The sequence below is a fragment of the Sturnus vulgaris genome, chromosome 4 (assembly GCF_052056855.1).
Source record: "Sturnus vulgaris isolate bStuVul1 chromosome 4, bStuVul1.hap1, whole genome shotgun sequence".
Lineage (NCBI taxonomy): Eukaryota > Metazoa > Chordata > Aves > Passeriformes > Sturnidae > Sturnus > Sturnus vulgaris.
Window position 1 is genome coordinate 40,797,390 of NC_142246.1, and position 27,529 is coordinate 40,824,918.

The following is a 27,529-nucleotide window of genomic DNA, read 5'->3' on the forward strand; positions in this document are numbered from 1 at the left end:
AGAGCTAGTATAACTATTTGGCCTTTTCCTTTCTTCCACTTGGCACTGTGCAACAGACGTGGGAAATCTTCCTGTCTGAAGCCTCCAAGGCAACACCTTGAAAAACAACCCGAACTCAACAAAACCGTAACATCAGAATTTTAGCCAATGCTGGCATGTGGTGACACACTGAAGCTACAGTGTTCGTGAAAAATAACAGCTATAAGCTTTATTTCCTAACTCACAAACTGCAGTTCACACATCATTCAGAACAGTCTATCTAGCCAGTTCATATCTGTGCTCCTGTCCCGCCTGGCGATTAGTAGAAATGAACAATTTAACTTGCTACCCCAAAGGCTAATCTCTTGACAACAGCACATTTATAGGCTCAAAAAGAAGGCAGTCAGATATTGAAAAGAAATGCCAGCTGTGCTTATTCATCAAAATAATAATCGCATTTAATGGTACATAGGACTCGTACAATAGAAAAAATTTTCCAGAATACTAGGCCTCTTGAAAAGAAATATTGAATAAAGAAGTCTCTAGACAAAATGCTTATTTTCCTAGAGGCAAACACATGCTTCATCCTACAGTCCAGCAACAAAACACAGGGTTCTTTACAATACCATCTTGAATTTTATACAATTTCAACCACTTAAAGACATCAGAAAACGCAACCATTATACTGATTCATTGAACTGTTGTAGAAGCATCAAAACTTATTTTCTTGGCCAATAGCCTGATTCATACCAGAGTTTTTCCTTAGAAACAGAAAGGAGGAAATAACTCATTGTCTGAGAAACAAAAATGCAAAAAATTGTGATTAATAAATCAACTTATTTGATATTCTAGTTGGAAGCACACAGAAACACTCTCTTTCCACTTAGAAAACACGTACTGCTGTATTTTTTGCTAACCCATTTTTGTAGCCTCGAAGCTACAACAGAAAATGCATATACACGTTTCCATTCCACCTTTCTTCCTCCTCTATTGCTGTCTGTAAGTATCAACTTTAAACTTCTGTCTGTCGCTAATCACTGCTGACATGCAAAAGTTTCAAGCTTTAGCAAACACAGTAAAAACAAAAAGCTGTGTTTTGGATGTGCTTTTCTATTCTTGAATAACTTGTTTAGATTTCACCTTTTTAGCACCAGAAAACAAGTCGTTTTAATATATTAAGATAGAAGGCATGAATTCAGTTACTATAAAGACAATTCTTGATTTCTGCTCCCAAGTAACACACTGGTTCTCACAACAAATATCTATGCCATTCCTGGACTATTCAGACTCTTATGACAGCATGAAATTTATCAGAGCAGACAGTGCATCGCATGTATATATTCTCTTTGACCAAAGATCACAATGCACAAGGCACTTCAGGCTGCAAGCAAACTCTAAACTTTGTGAAGTTTCTGTAAGAAAGAAGACAAGTAAATCAAGGCACAAGAAACTTAAAGGACCTTTCAAGCATTGCAGTTCTCAGATGGCCACACCAACTAAACCTCCTGACTTTCAATCTCTGGTGAAAAGTCATCACCAGTGAGGAATTTATATAATCAGTGAAAATTAGGGAACACTCTTGTTACTGTCCACTACATCTGGGCACTTCAGAATTGTCCATCTCCAACTGTGGTAGCTGTAGTGCATACCATCTCTTGCAGAACCACACTTGAACACAGGTTTTTGTTTGACATGCAGCTCTGAGAAACAACTGACATCTTAGGGCATTGCTAATCCTGCTGTTTCAATTCATAAGACTGACATCAAAATCAGTAAGCTGTATCTGAATTAATTTATCAGTTTTCCACAAGAGCAAAAGTAAAAGATGAACAAAAATATACTTCAGTGACAGTCTTCTCCAAAATGCCTAGCTGCAGTAACTAGCCATCAAACAAACTCCATTTAATTGAAAACAGGTTATTTGAAACATTAGCACACAGTAAGAAGCAGCAAATATCCAACACATCATACAGTCTGTTTATTGAGCTGATAAAAAAGCCCCAACTGTAATGCTTTTTATAAAATTCTTCATTATAAGAATGTGAGGCACTGGAACAGGTTACCCAGAGATATTGTGGATGCCCCATTCCTGGAATTATTCAAAACCAGGTTGGAGGGGGCTCTTGAGCAACCTGGTCCAGTGCAAGGTATCCCTGCCCATGGCAATGGGGTTTATAATTACCTGATCTTTCAGGTCCCTTCCAACCCAAGCCATTCTGTGATTCTCTGAAATACCAGCAGAAGAGCTTCATAGGAGATACCACAAGCAGGTGTGTAAGCTGGCTTGTGGGATGTTAGGTATCACACAGAAACAGTACCAAGCAAAGTTTCAGTGGATGGGCTGATAGATTTTTTAGCTCTATATCAGTAACTTTGACTGAAACAATAGTCTTTACAAAATTTTGATGCCAGACTTACCATAGAAAGTGAGTTTGACTACCCAGATTTCTCACAAAATAGTCAATATGAACACTGGCTAGCTAAAGTACAATGTAGAGAGCCTTTATTAGAAGGTTTCAATAGATCAGGGATTTGACAAATTTACTTCTTCCCTTACTGTAGAGTGAGATAAGCCTGTCCATATAGAAAGCTTAAGCTTAAAAAAGCCATTTTTGTTTTTAAAATGCAGTAGAGAATTTCACATTATATACACCTCACATTTGGTTGGATCACACCATTCCTTAATAATTTAAATCAAAATTGTCTTATTAATTTCAACTCCTAAATATAGCTTGTTTGCAACTACTAAGTCAATGTTACACCTGAAAGAATCACAGATATGCAACTGTTTTCTTTAAATTGGTGATGTGCATAAGAGAATTTCACCAAAGGAAGATAAGGCAGTTTAAAGGTATCCTTGCAACTGTACATGCCAATATGGGATGCTGAGGTTATAACAGTAATTTAGAAAGCCAGAAGGGCTGCCTGGTCAGGATACTGCTGTCTCATCTAAATTCCCCAGAGAACTTTGTTTTGAAGCAGCTTTTCCAACACCTTTCTTCCCTACTACCACATAAGCTCTGACCTGACATTCCCTGAGTATTAAGCTCCACAGATGCTCCCCTCAGTACCACAGTCTTAGAGATAATTTCACTTCTAGAGTCCTTTTCTATCACAGTACTTGTATTCCCATAGGGATACAGGATGTATGATGTGAATATAAACCTACTTTAATTAAAAAATACAAAAACTAACACCAACATCAACCTCCCGCCCAAAAAAAACCAAACCAAAAACAAACGAAAAACCAAACAACTACCTAAAGATATATAAAAACATTATTTACAGGAATCCACTTTCTAGTAGACAGCTAGGTATTTTCCCTAACTAAACTAGTCCTTTAAACAATTGACACAAGTCTTATTTCCCACTTGACTATTCAAAAGTATTACTTCCAAATAAAGTCATTAGTATTAAAAAAACCTTTTTTCCTCACTATATATTAAAAGCAGGTATTTATTATTTTATTTTTTTTTTCTCACTATATAGTAAAAGCAGGTATTTTATGCTTATAGTAAGTTTACAAGCATGTAAGTAGTTTACAATTTCGTTTCACTTTTAATGCATTCTTAAATTGAACTTACACTGATCAGAGATGACAGCTCCCCTATCCAAAAGTGTATCTTACATTTCTCAGCTTACAACTTGTTATACTGAAAACATACATAGATGGCTAAAGAACAGAGATATCAGTTTTCAGGTTTTGTGCTTGTTAACAGAAGACAAGTTTTAAATGAAAATTAAGGGTTTCCATGTTTCCCAAGTTTACACTCAGTTTTCATTTAAAAAAACTCTTCACTATTATAAAACTCCAGTAGTTTAAATATGCCTGTGGCTAAGAAACAACAATAGAATAATTTCGGACCACCATCTGCGTTTCTTCCCCTTCAAATTTTATATATTTACTAATAAAACAAAACAACAAAGTACATCAATTAACTGAAACATCTAAAGCCACATGCAACACATGAATTTTTATAAGCACTTACACATAGAGACAGGTAAAAACTTGCAGATATTGAGGTGACTTGGTCTATTCTTTCTGTTATCATCATGACATTGGAGGACAAGGCAGTTTTCTCCAGACATGACCCATCCATTTCCCCAGGTCCCCAGACATCCTCATACACACGCACAGATGCTCTTTTCAAAGCTCGCCAGAGAGGCAGCAGCTACTGAAGAGGGAATGTTTCTCTATCAGCATTCAGCCCTGTCCCCTCACCCTGGGCCTCCACATTCCTGTTTTCACGTCAGCCCAGCTCCCAAATGGAAAGTTACTTCTCAGCACTGGAATGTAAATGCATTCATCAAAAGTGATGCAGAATCTGAAGGAAACCTCACAACATCAAGAAAAGGGTTTTCAGTGTTAAGCCTTTTACTTTCTTCCTCTTAAAAATCAAAGATCATGCACATAGAAAACTCAATTTCACTAAAGACAATTATTTTGCAAGAAGCACAGAAAAAAATTAGGGTTTCCTCTTCAAAGTAATCTTAACTTTCTTTTTTTTTTTAATATTTCCTACATTACATTAGCTTAAGGTTTTAATAAAACTATTTCTCAGTCTCACAAAGAAAGCTCCACAAAGTATGGTCATCCCTTATGGTGCACATTCTTCAGCAAATAACACTGTTATAGTTTTATGTAGATATAATTGCAATATTTTAAACAAAATTGCTGGTTGAATTAAAAAGAATATTCTATTTAGACAAACTGTAACGAAAGGAAACGTACAAGTAGCAAATTTTGTTGTTTCTCAAGTTTTAGAATCTTATAGAGTATATGTATGCAATGCAATAAGTTCCACGCAGATTTTGCTTTTCTTTATGCCAAAATTTACAATATAATTAAAATAGAAATGTAATGCATGGATATTGAAATATTTTATGCCAAAACTCTAGAAATCAAGATATTCAAAAACTTTCTTTGTTCTGAAGTTTTCAAATGGGAGGTACAATGGGTTTAAGATCAGCGATGTACAGTATTTGCCAATGCAGAACATCTAAATAAAAATGGTGATTAAAGCAAACATTATCCTTCTCCCCCCTTCACTACAACCAATCCTTATTTGTTCAAGACTGTATATTAATAAATGCATAAGCACAAGGCTATGTACGGTTCAGTTTAGTTTCTCAAGCTTTTAACATATTCATGATAAAAAATGGAACTTAAGTTACATAAACCCAATACTTCAAAGTGCTTTTTGTGAAAATTACATTGCTCCAATTGACATCTACATTTAGGAGTAACAGAAAACTACCAAAATGAAATACAGAGGTATTTCATGAAGCATATTTAGAATTTGAAGTTATGTAAGCCAAAATGTCTTCATTTGCTCTTAGGTAGCCCTCACCCTGAAAATGGTGTTATTACCACCACCATTTACATTCAAGTGTTATCCACTGCATTTCCAATCTTCCCTCTATCCTCTAGTTATCAATATCAGAACAGAGAGGAGTCCCCATCCCTCTGGATAGATCGTGTGCTGCATGTCCCACCTGCACACAACACTTCCTCACAGCAGTGCCATGACTGAGGAGGTCCTGGCAGGCACCTGCTTTCAATCATTGCATCAATTATTATCTGATGATACAGAAACAAACATGAGAAGAATGTCTGGTCTCCAAAAAATCCCAAAATAAAATCTTGATGTAATAATCAACATTCAGCTAGCAGCAATATCAAAATGTTAGTTAGATTTAATTGTAAAGCCAACCAGTCACACTGATTCCTTGATGAAATATAGAGCAGTAGTAAGACATCTAGATGGGAAATAAAATGGGGACTATTTTCTATCTTCCATTTAGAGAGATAAGGGATTCAGTCAAGTTTCTCCTCATGCATCTTTTCCATTAAGAACCACTATATTCCATTTTGCTATGTCCAGATCAGAATGAGAAGCATCAGTCCCTCTACATGGTTTAATCTAGCCTAGCTAGCTAGGTTTAGCTGGGCTTCACATCAGTGTGCTCTGAAACACAGACCCTCACCCAACCCATCCTTGCCAAGGAAAAGAAGAAAGTTACAATTAAGAAGCTTGTATACATGCACAAGCCATTCCCAGAGGAACACTTAAGTGCTCTGATGAAAACTAAATTTGGCGTGGCCATTTTCTGACCCCTCAGAAAAAAAGACACAGCTCTTCATGCATGCAGAGCCACTCTAACGTGAACAGCGCTCCACTGGGGATGATGCAAGCAGGGAAGGCAGCAGCAGGTTTCCTCACAGTTAGAGCTGCACACTGGAAACCATGAAAGCAAGAGTTTGTCAACCAAAAGACGGCATCATTATAAAGAACATCAATTTATCTGATAATATAGGCTGACTTCTTTGATTCTAATTTTACTTAGTCCTGTCTTTTAGGAAAAGCAAGTAACGATGCAAGGGAAGCCCAAGCTGCTTTTGACTAGTAATAACTATTCTGTTTAATTAAAATGTAGTGGTCATCTGCATATCAAAATAGTAACTAGATTAGCCTTTTTTTTTCTTTTAACTTATTTAATTCCTACAATGTTATTCTATTTATAGTTTTTTCTTCAGCAAAAGCAAATAGCTGCTGCACAGAAATGTTTTTCAGTTGAAAGGAAAATTGAGATGTTGGCAAGTTGAAGAGGCATTTGCAGAACTGTCACTACTTGCAAATCCTGGAGACATGAGCTCACTGCATACCATGGATAAGGGTGATTAGGCTTATCCAATGTCATATGATAGCTTAGATGTTTACAGTCTGAGATACAACAGCTCATGTGTCAGGGAAGGGACTCACTTGCGATATCACGGCTAAATACATGCCACTTAATAATACCTGGGAGGAGTGTTTCACAAGAGGAAAAAGCCTCAGACACCCTTGCAGCTCCTTGCTTGACTTGGGACCCAAACAACCTGCTGCCTTTGCGGGAAGAGGAATCATGGGGCCAAGGATAATAACCCTACTGCTGCATCAAGAGGGTGCAAAGAACCCAGCAAGCCAGAGAGAATGCTTGATGACTAACCCGACCATATTAAAACTACAGAATAAGCACATTTATAGTAAATTAATGCTTTAAATAATTCCTGCTAAAAATGTGTAGAAGTTAAACGCCATCTGAAAACTTTTGTGAACCTCTTAAGTATTTTGAACACTTTTTGTTAGCATCCTTACAGATGACAGACTATAGTGCTTTATCTACGTAATACTCCTAGGGATTTAATTCTTATGTAAATGCAACCCAGATCTGAGGTTGCATTAATCTGCTAATTTATAGCTGACTACTGAAAGCACTTCAAAGGAACTTCCTGAAAACCCACAGTGAATAGTTGGAAATCAGCTAGATTCTGGAGGTTTGTTTCCATATAAAGTCCCCTCAGTCAACCCTGAAACATATGCTTTATGATCTTCACACAGTTTTTTCTTTTAGAACAGATTACTGTTTTGAAAAGTGAGGTTAATTTTAAAATTGTACCTGGTTACAAGAGAGAATACGGTAGCAGGTTTGACTAGTTTAGGTAAAAAAATTAAGTAATTGTGTAAAATTTCACATTTGTTGCTTTTCACTTTATCTTTTCATAATGCAACATCAAAACTAAAACATGAAACTGAAAAGTGGCTAAAAGCCCCAGCTGAAAAAGCTCTTTTAAGAATAACAAACTGTTTTGCAAATTTACTGTAAAAAGGATAGATGCTCAGGGTCTTTATAGCAGCAGGTGATCCTGAATACTTTTCAGAGAAGAATACCACTTAGTTTTCCTTTACAACGCTTTTACATATACTACACAAAAGAAACGTTTTGATGGCATTTTTCTGTTGAATTAAAGATCTATGTTTATAGACTAAATACACAATTATATAAACAAACAAAACTGAAACCTACTAGTAGAGGCAACAACAAATTTATTTTGTTGCAGCAGTTCAGCTTTGTAACATCTCTAGTACAGAAATCTAGAAGGCAGGTAACTCATCAGAACACCTGGAAATAGATCCTTCTTTAGGAAAAATTATCCCGATTTTTTAAATTAGAAGTTCTCGTATTATTTTATCTCGTCAAACATTCAAAGATGAAAGGTTTTTTTCCTAGCCTACTTTTTTTCTTATCCTTTCAAATAATAAATAAATGGTTTGAATAAAGACAGCTTTGCTTATGCTTCATGTTAATGACGTCTGTGTTGCCACGGAGATTACTGTGACATCACAAGATCTACATAATGGTCTCAAAGAATGAGAAGTTGTTGGAAAACATTACTTAAGAGGCAAGACTTTGTCTAAACACAGCTTGGCTTATTAACATTCATGAAATTCATTAAAACGGTGGAGTATTTTTCCAATGTCATACAAAGACTTTAGATGCTAGTTTCTAAATGAAGACTTTTATACTGAAAAATATATAATAAGAATTTTTAAATCCCCCTAGAGACTTTCATAATTAAAGATATTACAAATTGTCCGTTCTTTTAAATTACTATAATAACTTGACATGCCATCTAGGTTTTTAGAAGTAAAACAAGAACATATATATTGACGCTTTCCACACACACTTATATGCCTAACTCATTTGATACAACTAATTCATTCACATGGAGAGCTAAACACATTACTCAATAACTAGTTTCTATAAATCTATTAGTGGACAATGCAGATGTATTCAAGATAAATTTGCATATTTGTGAATGAATAAACAAAGTAAAACAGTGGAGTAGTAGTGATAAGTTTGGTTTTAGCTGTTTATATTATAATTTGAAATATAAATTATTCCTCACTTTAAATGTTATACCATGTCTTGTATCCCAGGCTTTGTTTTCAAGAAACATTTGAAAATTTTAGTATCATGAAAGAAAACTCTGAGATATTTTCAAATCTACAATATGGAGCAACATTTTATCAAAAAGACCATTTGTGGAAGAACTACAGCAGTGAAATCATGCAAAGAATCAAGACAATTCTAATTCCTTTCAGTTATTCTACAGTCCTCCAAATACATAAGTAAACAATTATTTCAACTTATCAAGATTTTCCTTCTTCATCAAAACTAAGTTTATGAAAGTTTTGTTCCTGAGAGGTTCACATGAGGCAAAGAAAAGCCAGTGTCCTCCATGCCCTCTCTCCACAGGGGTATAACTTCTACTTTCAGTATTCTTCATGCTATTTTTGCACATCGTTCCTTCTGTTGTTACTTTGAGGTAAGCAATGACCAGATTACTTCAGTTCATTACACTTAGAAAAACTTGTCCAGAGATCCTGAGAGCACATAAAGCAAACAGGGTCTTCCTTTTGACTGCAGCAAGAATCCTATAATGCAGTTTTCCCAAGTAACTGAAGGGGGCTTGGATGTTCTGCAGGTTTGTACTAAAAGTCAAAAATTTAAGTACTATTAAATTGAATCAGAGGAAATCTTAAATCAGAAGGGATTACATAACAGGACATCTAATCAGCTGCACTATCAATTGTGAAAATGCAACAATTTTCTTCAGATATATATCTATAATTAACAATGTAAGCAGTAGGGGATACCCTGATATAATGGGTCTCACACTTAACTTCTAAATAATTGTTTACTTTTATTACACAGAGAATTTTCTCCTCAATTTCTCAGAAAGAGCTCTCAATTTTTTTTCCACATCCCACATTTGTATGCAATTTATTACCATTTCAGAAAGCAGTTTTTTAATATTAAAAACAAAACTGAAATTTTAGAAAGAAAATACAGGTGTGAGTACTGCTGAAATAAAAGATATCACATAATTATAACGTAGAGAAGAGCAATAAAAGCAAAAGTAAAGATGAGCAATGCTTTCAAGATTGCTTAGATGTTGCTCTCAATGACTTCATATTGTGACATGCTCCATTAGAGACCCTAATGCTGGGATTAGAAAGGTGCCTCTAGCTAATGAGACACAAAATTAGCTAAAAAGAAGAGTCAGCAATGAAACCACACTGTTTCAAGGCCAGCTCTTACTGCAGCACATTTTAGAAACCAGGCAAACAACTAAATAGCACCAAAATTTTTCAACAACGAGAATGCAATGTCTTCAGGAAAAGTGAGTGTTCTCAGTGGAATTAATCTTTTTCACAGTCAAACTCCAAAAAAATCCCACCATTATTCCAGCATATTTTCTCAGCAATTTGTCAAAATTTTAACCCAAACCTTCTAAGATTTAAAGAAATGGGATCTGAGAGTTGGTATGACTCAGAGCTGTCAAAGATTACATTTCCTCCATCAGCTACCTTGAAGCATTCTCCCTTTTCCTCTCCCGTCTTTCTGCTCAAAAATTATGCCCCATGAATCTAGGTTGTTAAACTTTTCTGCTTAATTTTATTTTTTCCTTAAGGTCCTTTTCAGTTACTTTGAGCTATTAAGATACATTCATGCTTACACAGATAAAATCTACTGTCCCTGTTACCTCAGATTTTGTTTTTCATTGTCATTGGCAATATCCCACTGAAAAAATTTCATTATACTTAATCTGTATAGTAAATGCAAAAAGTAACCTAAATTGGTTCACAGGCAAAACTCTCCATAAAAGCAGTGGTCTGGATTTATGGTGCTGCATACTTCGTTTTTATGCTCTATTATCACAATTTTATCATTACTCTAGATACCGTTAACTTTTAAGTATTTTCACAGAGCTGCAGTTTCAATGGGGAAGATAAACACCACTGAAGTGAATAAAGCACAGTGCAAGAAAAGCCTAACTTCTTTACTTATTTTAAATGTACCAACAGTGGCAAGAAGTGTCGTCTTGAGTCAGCTTACAGTTACCATGCATGAAACAATGAAAAACCAAACCAAAGGATCTGTTGAATCTGCAAGCTCTGCACACCAATTAACAGTGTCTCCCCTATAGAAAGCATATGAAATTGTTCTGAACACTCCACAAATGCCCCTGAGCACCAGCAGGTGAGCCAGACCTTCTCAAGCCCATCATCAGGTCTTTCGCACAGGAACAGACAGAAGTCAGCAGCTCTAAGTATATACATGTAGAAACTGGTATAGAGTTTGCATTTGTGAGAGCTCCTGAAGTCTGCTTTTCTCCTACCATGAGCATTTCCATCCCGGAAAGCCTCCCTCTCCTTAAGCGGAATCAAAACAACTCAGGCACACTGAAAACATATTCAGGTCATTTGACACTTTCAGCTTCATTGTTATCTTGTCATTACAAACTTGGAAGAAAGCCTGGTAGCACCAGACCCACAACGCTAAATTTCTATTTTTGTTTTCAGAAGATGCCAGTGTAATAGATAAAGTCCCTTAACATTTTATCAGCCCCGCAAAAACAAAATTCCAGTAGCATTAAAATATGACAGACATAACACCAGACACCAGCCAATCTCATCATTTAGGAACTGTCTCCTCTTCTATTTCCCAGCACCTCATATACTGTCATGATCAGTTTCAGACCTCAATGAACTCTTCAATTACTCAGCAGAACAGAAGATGGTATGAAGAATATAAAGGCATAAAGGATAAATCAGCTGTAAAAATAATTGTAAGTATTCATATTCAAAGAAACCTGTACACCATTTTTTTCAAACTCTAAGGGCATTTTTGGGTGACATGTAGCCTGTGCTCTGAATCACAAAATTTGTTGAAATAGCAGGTGACATCACAAGGCCCATCAATTTATGGCTTAGCTAATTCAGTTACATCTGGAGCTGACTGTGTCTGAAGGGATGAAGTCAGACTCACTTGAGGCACTCCCTGATGCCCTCCCTGCCAGCCAGCCCTCAGGGAGCTGGGCTCAGGCATAGCCCCATGGCAGCTGCAGCTCCTCCAGCACCTCATAAGGAAGCCTGCACTGACACACACCAGGGAGTGCTGGATGTCACTTGGTAACGTGATACCAACAGGAGATCAGCAAATTCAAGGTAGATGGCCAGATCAGGCACTCCCAGTAAAATGCTACCTCTCGCAAGTAAGATTTTATTTTCTCTAAGAGTTTGAGTCTCAGTAAGCAATCACAGTCACACGTGCTGCAATAAGTCTAATCTTTCTGCTTGCAGGTAACAGTAAACATTTCCATCCAAAAGGACAAATCTTGTGGGTAAATGCAGACAGTACAAAGGAACCTGGAAAAAGCTAAATAAGCTCCACATAGCTCTTGATCAGCTCTCTCTGCAGCTTAAACAACTAAACTGGTAGTCCCCAAAAGTACAACTCTGAGCCTCCCCCAAGTCCATTGTTCTAAAATTCTGTTTCCTGCTCGAGGGAAGAAAAAAAAAAAATCCCTTTTTAGGAGTTTTTAATCAAGGTCTACATATTTGTATACACTGATCACTTTCGGTTAAAATCCTAGTTTCATTTTGTTATCCCATAGGTTTCAGCCAGTAATAGCCATTATTAATAAACACTAAGTTGTAAATGTATGAGTCATATTGAGAGAAAGATTTTATCATTTTGATTAAAGATATCAGCATAATTTTACTTACTCAAAAGATCAAAGGCAATTCTGTATTCAGAATATAAACACACCATCAGATAGACTTATGTAAACCACACAAAACAGCATGATTCAGACATCACAAAAATTAGGAAGTAGGTTTCAGATACATAAAGCTGCATAAATGCATGTAGATAGCCAACAGCTCTGCTCCAGCACCATTACACTCACATTCATTACCTGTCAAAACAAAAAGGTCTGCCAAAATCCCTAACAAATTTTATCCTGAAAAGTTACTTTCACAAGTTAGTGAGGACACACTTGGATGAGGACAAAACATTTCTGCATAAACTGAGTTCTGCTATTGCTTTACACACATTCAAAAGAAGTCCATTATTGGTTCAGTGACTCTCCAGTATGATTAGATATTCCATTCCATTTTTTAAGTTGTTTTAGTATGGGAAAGACCAGAGGGCTAAACCATCAATGTTTAAACATACATCTTTTTTAATTTTGAAAATAATGAAAACAGATGTTCTCCTACCTTCAAAACTTAAATCTTTTAATTAAAGGAAAAAGCTTAAATAATTGCTCCTCTATGTAAAATCTGTGAACTTGCCAAAGGGAAAGCAGCTCCATTGCCATTTGAGGCAGTGAGAGGAGAAATGGTTGGAAGTAGCAGCAGTAGTGAAGGAAAAGAGGCTGCAGCAAGGACGTAGTAGATGAGCAAGCAGTGAAAACCAAGTGTAAAGCCAGGTTTGTGGGTGGCAAGTGGGCACAGGGGGATGCCTGAGCAGCACAGCTCATACCACCCAGACTGGCTCAGAAGCATTTAGGCAGAAAACCCCAAGCACCAGAGCCAAGAGTCTGAGAAAATCTGCCCAGCAATTCTGTATTTTGTTGCTGTTAACAGGCAGCTGCATCCTCTGGTCATGGAGGCCAAGCGCGAGGTGAGCTGTGGGAGATACAGGAGACCTTTGGGTACTACAGCTCCCATCTGAGCAATACAAAAGAACCCAGTGGAGTCTACACTAGAAGCAAAGTTGTGGTACAAAAACCCCACAGGACATCCAAACAAATGACCAAACGTGGTGAGAGCATGGCCAAGGCAAGCTGGATGCCATTCCAAAAAGACATTTTGAGGGACTGTCACATAGTAGCTGCCAGTGGCCATGTGAAAACACAGAAGAGCCAGGACAGCCCTCAGGGAATTGAATTTTCTGCTCATTTATTTTCTGGAGTTCATACATAAACCTCATTCTACCACGTGAACTGCTTCAGGGTACAGATGCTCAGGGGAAATGATGAGGGGACTGAGTGTTAATTTGTGCTAGATTGATGGTTATGATGGGAGAAAAGAATTAAGGAATGTTTAGTTTAGCATAGTATATGCCTGATATGTTAATATAAAGGAAGAAGATTGTAAATATTAACAGGAAAATTGGGGGGAAAGGAGTAGGAGGGAAGAGAGATTATCTTCCTCACATTAAACTATGAAAATAAATTTCATTTTTGTAATTTACAGAAATTAAATAGGAGAACAAGATAAAGCTTTACCTTATGTCACCAAATAAATGGCAGCTTTAATTGTTCAGAGCAGAATTCTTTAAAACTATGGATTGTATCTTTTCCCAAAATAATAATTTAAGATAATAAAACCCAGTCTTATCTTATGAACAGAATTTTCAAGCTGATGGCTTGGCATTTGAACAAATACAAGCTAAAATGTATTATAACAGGGAAATAAAATTAAACTCATGCTATTTTCCAAAAAAAACAGACATGGTTTAGATGTTACCGTTTCCAAAGCTAAATACTCAATTTAGGACTTACTGTATTCCAATATCCCATCTTGAACAACTTATTTTTTTTAATTTGGAATTAAAGACTTGTCCAGTAGCTAGTACAAGTCATCCAGTACACTATAAAACTTTGCCAACTGTAGGAGCTGCGGGTCCGGATGGTCGGGACTGAGAGATCTCTAAAGCCAGGTTTTGGGACTTAGGGTTTATTGCAAAGGGCGTGGGTGAAAGGGCCCTGCTTGGAGCTCAGAGCAGGCCTGTGAGAACAGGAGGGCAAAAGTAAAAGGAGTAAAGAAAGGGCAAGGGGTAGGAGGTAAGGGGGGTAAGGGTAGTAAGAGGTAGGGGCATAAGAGAAGTAAGAGCATAAGAGAGCGAGGTTCCCATTACAATACAATAAATCTTCTGTGTTGAATATTCTAATTCTCATTAACCAATCTAATACAAGATACAAATTCCATAGCATTTACATGCAGCCTGTAAGAATCACTAAATTACTATACTGTGTTACACTTTAAACCCTAAAAATTACTCTTTGGACCCCTTTTACTAAGCTAATAGGGTCTTTTCTGACCCTTGGACCTGTCTGAAAGCAGAGGGAATTGTTCAATCAAGAGGGGATTATTTTCAGCTGACCATACTATTTTTTTCTACTTGTTTAGTAACGAAAGTTTCGTATCTCAAAGATGCCTTTCATTTCAATCTCGCTTAGAGTTTCCATAATCTCAAAATCTTTTGCCAGGCAATCATATTTATAAGGTTTTTCATTTTCGTCTTCCTCAACAGTCAACAACTGGCAGCTTGGACACTCATTTCAAACTATTTCAACAGGTAGCTATATGCCCGTATCTCATACACTACAAAGCTGGTTAATTTTTGACTGCTGTATTAATTTTCATTTACATGGGTTTTAGTAGTATTGCTCTTGGTACTGTCCATTTGTTTATCTCGTTGTTGCTTCCAGTAAATTGTTCTTATCCCAACTCATGAGCTCTGCCTTTTTGTCTCCCACCAGAGAGAGGGGGGAGTGAGGTGTCTGGTTTGGGGGAGTCTCCCTGAGGGGGGGAAGGGGCAGCAAATGAGGGTGTGCTGCTCCTAAGCCACAGCAGTGCAAAAGCAGGGGGGTGATTTCTTATGCTTTTACACAGCTTCATGGTGGGTGAAGGGGATATTTTCTAAAATATTCTTCTTCCCCAACTATATATTAACCATCTGCCAAACCTAGTGTCTCTAGTGAAAAAATTTTAAATGGTATCTTAACACTAGAAAGGAAAGCCATGGACACAATGATTTGGAAGAAAGAAATAAGTCAGTAAGTTTAGCTGACATAACATAGACAACAAAGGAGCATTCCCAGTGTCACTCACCAACCAGTCTGATGATGCTACATCTAAAACTAATGCAAGCAAATCAGCTAATAGAGGACCCAAATGCAAATAATATGCTGAGCATAAGCAGTCAAATGCACTAAGGTATTTGCAAAAGTCAGCTTTAATCTAGTGACAGCCCTCTATCCTGTTCTTTACAGACTCACATGCCAACTGCCACCAAGTTCAGAGTAAGATCAAATTCTGCATAGGACTGAGAAGAAACCGACAAGGTTGTAAGCACATTTGTCCACTAGGTCTGTCTGAATTACCCAGAGATACTACTTACACTCTGGCACGTAAAGACATTCATTTTAGAAGAGTGAAATCCAACAAAGAATAGCAAATGCTCTTGAAATTCAGGGGGAGGGGTGGGGGTGGAATTGGTGGGATGACAACATGTGTCTTATTTTAAATTTTGTGAGCTACTGCCCAGCCATCATTCAATGAAGGTGAGCTTGAGAAGAACAGGTCAGACAAAGGGAAGCCCTCCGTCCAAGCAGGATCAGCAGCCCAGAGAACCTGCCTAAAGGGATTTATTACAGGTGCATGGGACAGGCTGATAAAAATGAGAGAATAGTCTTAAACTGGGGAGGAAAAAAAAGAGGGGTTTTGGATGGTGAGATGCTTAAGGATGAATTACATTTGGCTCTGGGAAAAGAAAGGGAAATGAGAATTTTCTGAGTCAATCAGATTTGGAGAAAGGCACATACTTCTTGCTTTCTACATATTTGATTGCTTGTACACAGACTTCTAGGCTCCATCCTGCTCTCTTAATCACAAGCTTCACATGTTGCAAAATAATATCCTAGTGGCTTTTTAGATGGGCAAAGCTAATGGATTGAACTGAGAAAAACCCACACTAAAATAGTGTAAATATTAATTTACTATTGCAAATTTAGTTTACTCAAATGACAAACAAAATCAAAATTAGATGATGTCTACTTTGCAGTGTTTAGGTCTCTTCCTATCACGATGCCAGTGATGCATGAGGATGTGCTTCATTTGCTAAACCATAGCCAGTTCATTTTAAAGCAATAGGACATGAAGACGCACGAATTATGCAATGCTCCAAAAGGCTCTTGAAATTATTACTCCCTATATATGTAAACAGTTGGTTTCAGCAAACACTTATCTCGTCACCATCCTTTGTCTGACACTGCTTTTTAGAATCCAGAATACCACCTTATCAATTATCAGCAGTCTTTTCAGTAGGTCTCATTCCCTTTTTTCTGAGCACCCTAAAATTTTATTTTAACATTTCTTCTAGTCAGTCTCTTCTGCCCAGTATGTATATCTGAGTACTTCGCTAATTCTCTCCCAGCAGTTCACTGACAGCATAATGAAAGCTGAAAAACTGAATTTTCTTCTCAAGTAATGTTTTTACTAAGTAAATAGATCAAGAAATCATTTATTAGCCACCAGTATTCAAAATCAGAAATTTAACCCGGCTGCCCTCTCACTTTTGCCAAGTTTCTTATTCATGGATGAGCCCACAGCCCAATCACAACTTACTAATTTACAAAGAAAAAAATCCTGATTAACCTTGTCCTAAGTTTTAATAAGGCCCTCAGCTATCGTTCAATGACTACAGCTATCATTCAATGACTAGAATGACTCTGGTTTTACTCTCCTGAAATACTTCCTATCTTATATAATTAAAATTTCTTAATTTTGCTTTCACGGACTTAAGTTATCTTTGTTAATTAACAAATTGTCTCTCTTGCATTTGCTTCCCAAGACACCAGCTTTGACATCTACTTGACTTCATCCATGACTATAAAACCTATTCTTATGCCAACTTCTATGCCTGCACTTCACTAAGGTATCAGACACTGCCCCAGATGCCATTTTACACATTTCTGCATATGAACAGTACTTAAAATGTTCTGCTTATTGTTATAGAATCTGTAGGTTTTTGTTCATTCTCCCAGAAAGAATCTCAAGCTCATTGTTTATCTTATTTAATATCACCTCTCCAAGTGTTCAAGTGAGTGATGCACAAGCATTAGTGTATTCCAAAGGTACAGAAGATTCTTGCCATGGACTATATACAACTCCCCTACATTAATTCAGATATTATGTATCTTGTCTCCTAGTATCTAAAAAAGGTAGCACTTTCTGCCAGTTTGTTTCCCAGCACTGCCTGCTCACAGATGACATATGGGACTATTTTCACTCTTCTAGAAATAGGGGTCCTATAATCTGTTGTTGAGCTACTTTTTCCAATAAACGATTTTGCACCTTTAGCATTAACTATTAGATGGCACAACCTTTTTATCAGCAGTGTCTGACAGACACAAGACACTTGACTGCAACAAGAACATGCCACCATCATTAAATGGAAGTCCCAAGATTTGTACTGCTCTCCCTCTCACTGGAAGCCGGATTTCAAGATCTAATGCTTCATACACCAACCAACACTAGCCATGAACGGGTTTCCTACTGTTTAAAATATTTAAAAATTTCTAGTGCTTTCATTATCATGATACTTCACAGAGACAGGTGTAGACATTCTTTCACTCTGCCTTTCACAAGTTTTATTACATGCCATATACTTCTAAGGAATCTTTTACAGTAGTCTGAATGAGTATGTACCGAACCAGCATTTCAAAATAATTCTGTTCTGCTTCCATTAAAATGATCAAGTTCAGTCACTTTAGTCTAAAATTACTGCAATCACTCGCATTTTTTTTCCATAGCTCCAAATATTTATTTTTACTGGAGCAGTATAAATTTTGAGTGCCTCACACTCAAACTTTTTTTTCCATGTACAAAACCACTCTTCATTGAAAATCCATTTGCATTAATGTCTTGGCTTGCAAAGCAGAGTGTAACCAAAAGTATGTATTCTATCACCATCTGTTGAAACCAGGTGGGGCAGTGCTCTTTATCTTTTCCACAACCCATCCTTCCTCCAGGGAGTTATCTTCTGTTAATGGGCCATCGAGTCCCCACTGCATGACTGATAAAATTACATCATCCCACTGGGAGATGCTCCACCCAGGGGGAGAAGCCAAGCATTTCCTACCTAGATAACATCTGAGATTTGGAACATCAGAGCAACCTTTTTCCACTGGATTCCAGAGGAAAACCAGACCTTTCCACACCATCACTGGACCTTCGGAGGAAAACTGCACCCTTCTACAGGACACTGCTTCAACTGAACCACATCTGTCATCCAGGAGGACTGCAGCCACCATTTAATGGGACTGCTACCAACACCCTGACCAACAGGGTGTCAGGTTCTATTCTGACTCTGTCAGTGTTTTGGTTCTTTTCGTATTACTGTACTTTTATTTTAATTTTTTTCTAGTAAAGAACAGTTATTCCTATTGCCATATCTTTGCCTGAGAACCTCTTAATTTCAAAGTTATAATAATTTGGAGGGAGGGAATTTACATTGTCCATTTCAAAAGAGGCTCCTGCCTTTCTTAGCAGGCACTTGTTTTTCAAACCAAGACAATGAAGCACAACAGAAGCAGCAAAACCTGCAGTAACATGATCTAAGCATATGGTAAAACATGGACCAAAGACTTGTGCACAGTAAGTAAAGGAAAACATCTACATCCAAATTCTAGTGCATCCTGTAATTTGAAATTTGATTACTCAAAGGAAGACACTACTCAGTACTTCACTCCATTTGTCAGGTTTTTAGTGGTGTTATTTTTTAAATCAACAGCATCTGCATGACACTTTGGACAGTTGTGCACTGTCCACAAAGATGGACTTTCAATTCTAGCTATGGGCATGAAACAGCACAGCTAGTAAAAGCAGGAGATGTGCATTTAGATTTGTTCTTCTGTGTTTCATTACATATAAAACACTTTTTAATTCTAAAAATGCTCTACATCTCATGATTTGTGTTTAAAATATAGAATGCAGTACACTCATAGCTGACATACCTGCTCCTTGGAAGAAACATGGACTCTTTAATGAAGACTGAACCAGACAGCAGGATATACCAACAGGTACCAATATCATCAGGGCTGGAATAACAAAAAAAAAAGAAAAGAAAAGGACACAGTTTAAAACACTTGATATAAATTACTCACAGCAATACCAAATTTGCGCTACAAAGAACATCAAAGAGGCAAAAATGCTCCAAACTATGGAAGGAAGACACAATTCAATTATTTAAAAAGTAATTCAATGAAACTATTCTAATTTCCACCTGCAAATATATACATTATTAGAATGCTTAATTTCATTTACTTTATTAAAAACATCTATCCATTTGGTAACAGCCCAATTCAAATTAAATATAACTGTAAGTGATTAAAGGAAGCCAAGCTACAGTAAATATACTGTATTGTATTCTATCAAATGCATTGAAGAATGACAGTTCTTCAGTTCTTGCTGAAGAGAGCTGTAGCATCTTCCCCTCTATAAATAAAGGCATCCTTTCCCAACACTAGCCATCTTCTTCTCAACCCTTTCTTCAAGACAGAAATTTTCCTTTCTGCATCAGCATGCCTTTCTACAAGGTAAGAGACCATCAGAAACATTTGCAGGTGGTAAACCTACATCAGATTTGCCAGTCATCATTATCTGCTGCTGCTAAGCACTGCCCCTTTCATGTCTCTTCCTGGCACCAGAATAAATTCCCAACAAAACAGGCAAAATGTTTCTTTTCCCCTCTCTTCAACCTATAGAGGAACTGGATGAGGAAGACTTTGCCACCCAGGCACAGTGGGAACAGTTCATTCTACTGCAGATTCAGATGTTACTCCTTGAGTAATACAAAATCATTTTCATGTGCCTAGACTCTTTGTGGATAAGTAAGTTCAAATAATGTTTGGACCGGAAAATAAAATAGATTAAGGCTGCTAGAAATAGCTGCAGTAGAAGTCTCATTCCACGTTGACAGTCAGTGCTGAGAGTCTCTCTACTGCAGTTTCTAGCGCTCCTGCTTCTTCCAGAGAAACTGACTAATTGAATTCAAGACTAATGGAGTTCATCCTTATGAACTGCATGAGCATTTGTATCGAAAACCACATCCCCAGTGACACTAAGAGATGCAGATTACTTAATTAATTTGTAGCACCTTCATTTTTTAAATTATATGTCTCAAGTCTTTAGCAACAACTAGGTCTACTTCAAGTAAGAACAGCCCACATCTTTTAACAATGTTGACAGCATAGTATTAAAATCTAATCTTAAATCTTAGTAGGCAATGTACACGTTAGCAGTGTGTTTTTCATTTTAAGAACTGCAATTTAAGAGGGACATACACAGTGGTCCTCAAAACAAATGTGCTAGCCTAAAAGAGCTGAGAGCAAACCATCCAATCTAAGATCATGCTCCGTTTTAATTTTCCACTGTATAATACAAGCATGAGAGAAAGGACAAATGTAGAAAATTGAAGGAAACAGAGGACACAATCTACTGCCAAGAACAGAGGAGCTGAATAAGAAGATGGAGATTGTATTTCTTTTCTAGCAGCCAATGTCCTGACCAGGGAAGTGATGCTGGTCAGCCACACACACCAGACAAGTGACAACATCTTCAAAAATCAAGATTTCAGGAATATTTCATCATACTGATAGACCACAGAAAACAAAGCACTAACAGAGTCCCACAGCTAAAACAACACCATTTTGATTCACACAGCTGAAGTGTTCTAAGCTGCCTATTGTGAAGTGTGCCTCGCTTGGTTTTCACATGGGTCTGTATCTGCCTCAAACTTGTCTAGGAAAATCAACATTGTGCGTTAAGTGCAGAGAACCAGGTTAAAGCAGACAAACTCAAACCAGCACTTCAAAAAAAAATATCATTCCTAAAAACATAAACATGCACCTGAGTTAAGTTATACATCTTTAAACATTCCTTCTTTCCCCACGAGTCCTAGGCTGACAGGCATACAACAGCATTGCCACTGAACTGCAAATCTCTTAGGTTTTTTATTATGTTCTTTAATAGCTGTCATTCTACAAATAAATAATCTGGACTAATTAGCACAGTTAAAAGTTTATGAAATATAAATTTTCACCAATGGATATAAACAAAGTGATTTCCCAAATACCTGGGAAGTAACTGTACTAGGATGTGAATAATAATTCTTCCATGTGGATTACAGCACGTTATACTATCACATAATAAGTTTTGTGGTCTTGGGAGTGGTTTAGGTTTTTTTTCCTTTTCCTAAAAACTGTAGTTTGACCAAGTATTAAAGTTTATTCTGATAGAACAGAACCTGGGCTTTCAGATTTTGTAATTCTAAAGCAAAAGTAATATAGGAGATCTTCTCATGCTTCCAGAAAGGCACCTCCAATGATAAAATAATTGAAGCAGAAAAAAATTAAGCCAATAGAAATAGAAAGTATTTTAACTTTTGCAAATCTACTAACATGCAAGCTTTTATTTTTCTCCTTTTAAGAGCTGATCAAGTTTTTAAATCCTCTCTCAAACTACCTATTTGTAAGGGGCTTCAGTTATCTTTTCTCACTGGAGATCTTTTAACTTCAAAGAGAAAAGCAGCTACTGGCTTTCACAAGCACCAGTCAATATGTTCAATATGCCAATTCTTAAGGCTACTTTTGAATCTACCTTTGAGTCATTTAATAAACACTTAGAATGATGATGCATTCAACCGCAGTGGTTTGGTATTTTCTTATTTCATCACACACAGCATGACTTTTCACTCAGTTAATCATCCAGCTCAGTTTTATCTCTTTTTTTGCCAATTCACAGGTTTATTCTTTCTCTGCAAGTTGGCTCTTCAAAATTTGTTGCTCCTTCTCACTTATCTGTCATGAACATCATACTTTATCCATTTTGTATATAATCAAATGAAGCATCTGCTCATTTGACAGCTGAAAGAACTGATTTTTAAAAATAAATCAAACTTGAGGAATACCATCTAATTGGATTTGTTTTCCCTTTGCTTTATGTGTACTTAATGACTGGTTTTATTTTCACAGTTACATTTGAGAATTTCTAAGCTCTAAGCTATTTACATCATGCATATCTACTGAAATCAACACTTTAATTTTCTAAATTAAAAAAAAACTTCAATAGTGCCATGTCACAGTAGTGGAATATTACTACAGAATGTGTCTGTATTCATGGTAACTTCCCTGAAATACACTCTGTATTCTTCTAAAACTTTCACTGTCAGACAAATCATCATAAATATTTCCAAAACAATCTTTAAGAGCAAAGAAGACAGATATGATATTAATTCTCTTCTTTTTTCAACTAGTAGTGTTTTAATATAGTCTTTACATCTGAAAAGAATCCCACATGCATAGCAAACACATTTCTTTCTCCAGAGCCCACATGCTTCTCTCTGGAAATAAAAAAGCAAATTAAACACTGATCTATCTATTCTTTTCATATGAAAATATATTTAACTCCTGCGCTTTTAACACTTGCTATACTCCCAGTTGATTAGAATTAAGCCTCAACAAAGCCACTTGGCAGCCAACTTTTGCTAGACAGTACTGTCACGTGGAATTCTTTCCTTTTAAGGATTCTGGGCTTTCCACAATCCTATTCAAACATCATGTGGCTTTCAATCAAGCTTCCATGTTTTCTGTACTACACTTGACATTTGTTCATCAACAACGCATTTGCATTCTTCAGGACTTTTGTGCCTGTAATGAAAGACAGAAGGAACTACAGAAGAAGCAGATGCTGAACTATAAAAGTACTTCTTCAGGCCACCTGAGGACTTATGCAAATACCATTTTACCCAACAGAGAATGCTCACATTCAAAAGGTTTTCTTTGCATTCACATTTTACATTCTATTTTCAACATTAAAACTGAATTCTAGAGAATAAGCCTAATTATAAAGTTTTCTTTCACTGCTAGAATAGTGCCTACCCATAGCAGCCCACAGAAGAATCTAACAACTTTATTTGTCCTAAAGCTATTTCTTCTGCCAAAGAGACAACAGGAAATTGTTCTCAAAAAGGCTTTATTGTGGACAGGACACTTCCCTGACTGGGTTTGCAGGAGGGCATTAAGTTCTACATAAGCACTTCACTAGGAATTAGCTGTAGCAGGATTGATGCTGATGACCTTTCCACAAAGGCATCCTTCAAGAGACACGGGGGTTTTTTTTCAGCTTAGGAGAGTTAAGGGGAAGGTCCACAGCACCTGTCAGTCAAGCTGATGTAAAAAGGAAAGACATCTGCTGAGGTAAGATCTTTTCTATTACTAGTTTAGTAAGGATGCCACTGCTGTCCAGCATCACCACAACCACTGAAGCATGAGGAGCCAGCTGTCACACATGAGGAGACTGGAAGAGCCGCGAAAGCTCCACAGAGCAATGGAGCTGGTGAAGGCTCTGGAGCACAAGTCCTGTGAGGAGTGGCTGAGGGAGTTGGGGGTGTTTAGCCTGGAGAAAAGGAGGCTCAGGGGAGACCTTGTAACTCTCTATATCTGCCTGAAGGGAGGCTGTAGCCAGACGGGGTTCTCTTCTCCCAGGCAACAAACAGGACAAGAGTCAGCCTCAAGTTGCCCCAGGGGAGGTTTACATCGGATATTGAAAGGGTGGTCAAACACTGGAACAGCTGCCCACGAAAATGCTTGAGTCACCATACATGGAGGTATTTTAAAAATGTATAGATGTGCTTAGGGAGAGGGTTTAGTGGCAGACCTCACAGTGCTGGGCTAATGGTTGGACTCAATGATCTTAGAGGTCTTTTCCAACCTTAATGATTCCATGACCCACATCAGGCTGCAAGCAAAGCTCACCTAACCCAGGCAAATAACACTCCCTTTCTAGTTTTGAATGTCTCTCTGCACCCTCCCTCCATTCTTGCAGGGCTATATGCACAGTGGGAGTGGAAATAGTTGAAACCAGGAACTACTGACACATGTACATTTCCAAGCAGGCATACAAAGACCTTTGTAGGCAAGACTTTACTCCACATGTTAGCCTTAAGTGACAGAATACATTGCTTCAAATACCTAAGACTGAGGGAAAGCTGTTTTTTGTTTTGGGATCTTTCTTCAGCTCAGTTCTGGGTATTTATTTGGACGAAATTTAGGACTTTAAAAATATACTGCCTACCAAAAGTAGCAAAGCTATACAACATTCCCTAGTTACAGAAATCAAGATTTATTGCCAAGAAAGTTAGATGACACCAGCAATTTATCCTGCAGAGAATCAGAACGAAGTCAAGCCCAAAGTCACTCATTAGGGGCAGTAAGAACAACAAAATCAATACACATTAATTCTGTCCTGAAAATAAGATTTGTGTTCTGCAGAAACAACAACAAAAGGACTCCAGTACCACGATTTAACACTCTTCTCTTATAACTACTATGTTAGAGCTACCTACTGATGAAGCTTTCAGAATATTCAGGTTCTAGCAGCAACCTTAGAGTGGTGCAAAGCTGAAAGCCAATACCAAAATAGCCACCAAGGTGCAGGTTTTAATCATAATCTGAACTTTAGTTGAACAAAATTTTAATAAATCTGCTTGAAATCTTGACTTTTGTATTATAGCACTTTCTAGAGCAGAGGATTTCCTGGAGAAACTATATGTAATTTCCCAGAATGCCAGAGAACTCGATTTACAGGAATTCAGGAGCTAGAAACGGAAAGCCATAAATTGGATTGCAATGCCTTCCTGTTGTGTTTCCCCATCCAGCTTCCTTGAGGTAGTCCTTTAACACAACTACAACCTGCAGCCAGATAGGACATCTTTCTGCTTTGAAAATTACACAAAAAACTGCAGACAGAATTATGCAAAGAAAGTTTGTATCTATAATTAACTGTTCTGTCTGGAAACTTCAACTGTGTAATTATGCAATGGCCTATGTCATCATTAGGTTGTCAGCACTGATGAGCTTAGACAGTATTTTCAGACTGAGGCTTTCACAATTTCTAGCATATAACTGTTTTCTCCGAGACCTCAGAGGCACTCCAAGTTCAAAAATCAAGAGGTGCTTATAAATCTCCAGACTGACAAAATTCAAGAAGTCTGCAGACTTTCTCAGAGTCTCCAGCACTCGTATCAAACTCTTCATGCTATGATCTATTTATGCCCCAAGAAGGGGCAGCTTCTTATTCCCAGACCAGCGAGTAGCTACATATACGCTACTTAAAACTAAAGCTCTATTTTCTAATTATAAATATTTTATTTCTATATAAAGCAATCAGCAGCAGTTGCATGTTTGCAACTATACATCTGTAACTATATATCTGAATTATATATTAATGGCATATCAAATTCTTCACAAGAAAACATGCCCACCACACATATCAATTCTGTAAGGCATCTGTCTGCAGTAGCACAGGTGTTCCGATTTTAGCTTTCAGATTTCCTGATTACTTAAGGTGCTGAAAAACCCTCCAAAATAGTCAGCTACAATAAAGATTTAAATCAACCTCTTGAAAGGCCAAATAAATCTCAAATATCTATACCAGCTGTAGTGTCTTCCTCTATCCTAACAAGTCCTGATACATTACTTTTCTTTAGGACTTGTTTAGAAACAGCTTGATTTTAAAAAGAGCAATCCATTTAATTCTCATTCTCCATCAAAATGAGACACAGCACTAATAAAACCTCTGGAATAACGAATCATATTGAGCACATGCCTACTCAGGTTCAACTGAGATAATGAACATCCTAAGTTTGTGCAGTGGCAAGAATTTGTAGGTCTTTGTGACGACTGCTGTGAAGCATGCTTTAATTCTGTCAAATAAGATACCACTTCAGTGCAAAATTCAGTACCTGGACGTAAAGCACATGCTAAACAAAAGTGTTTGCTCTTCTGCCCACCTTCTGGTCATTGGCTTCTCAGACAACTCCTTTAAAACAGTCCGTGAAAAAAGCTAAGCAGCATGCAGGTTTCAGTGGAAACAAGGATGGAAATTACTTCCATATAGTTACTGCTTAATATTCCTTTTGCTCTTGTATCTGTCCTGAGACCTAAATAACAGAAGTGTCATTCTCCCTCCAACACTGGACTTCCAGCAACTCCAGATGCTAGAAGGACCCCTAACTTAAGTCATCATCAACATCCAGAATTACTTTCCATTCAGAGCTATTTTCAAGCTGTGTCATAAAAAGGTCATGAATTCAGCAAGAACAATTTCTTGGTTGTGAAAAAGCTAGTTTGATTTATGGTGACAGTAATTCTTTAAAATACAACCACTAAAGGATTCATTCAAGTCTTACATTTAAACTGGATATAATACCATCATCCTAGTATCTCTAACATTTGTAATTGTTTTGATAAAAGAACTTACAAACCAAGGTGTACCTATTACACTTTCATGTAATTGTACTCAGTGTTGTTCAAAGTTCAATAAACCCCAAAAAGTAAGCAGAGTAATTCCAAAGACATGGCTCACATTCCCAGGTCTCCGCTTGAGAGAAGCAGAACAATGGAAATTTGACATGTCAGAACTGGGAGCTCTTTCAGACATTTAAGCACTACACAAGAAGAAATCCCAAAGAACATTGCTCTGCAAGCTTATGTTTCATATGATATTCTTCCAGCAGATTAATCTGTCTGTTTCTCTTTGCTCATTTTAGTCATTCTCTCTATGCTGAGACCTATAGGTGGTTTATTGTTTTACCTGAATAATCATTGCCAGAATTAGACATTAGCCCTGAAGTGCCTTGGGATGTCAAACATGTCTAAGTTGAACAATTCTCTCAGGTAGACATCTCATTGCCTGAAGATCCTGCCCACTAGTGCTGTAGTGTTCAAACACAGAATAACCAGAAAACTGCTTACTAACATTGTCAGCACTGCCTCTAATCCTCTTTATTAAGCCAGTTAAGCAGTTACCTGACATCTGCCAGAGCATTTCAGATGCTCTTGATCACATTAAGAGGTATATCCCAAACACAGAAGTAAGAGATTGGTGCTTGATATATCAGCCACACACAATTTTCAAACACTTCTCTTCTTATATCAACATGTTAAAGTCATATTTAGAGTGAAGATTAGAAATAGGAATAAATTTAAGACAGAGTTAAAATATATTCAGTAATAAAACTGATTAACTCAGAATTTTGAGCTCATGATTGTCTCTAAACAGTATGCATATTTCAACTTATGTCC

The 27,529-nt window shown here is 37.1% G+C and overlaps 1 protein-coding gene across 5 annotated transcripts in view; it reads right to left on the reverse strand.

Moving 5' to 3' along the window:
* RAPGEF2 (Rap guanine nucleotide exchange factor 2) overlaps positions 1-27,529 on the reverse strand; it is a 184,710-nt gene that overhangs the window by 90,240 nt on the left and 66,941 nt on the right. For all 5 annotated transcript variants that reach the window (XM_014883662.2, XM_014883658.2, XM_088163649.1 and 2 more), the window contains exon 4: positions 19,400-19,483. In XM_014883662.2, the coding sequence (XP_014739148.2) occupies positions 19,400-19,483 (84 nt within the window). The remainder of the gene's footprint in view (positions 1-19,399; positions 19,484-27,529) is intronic.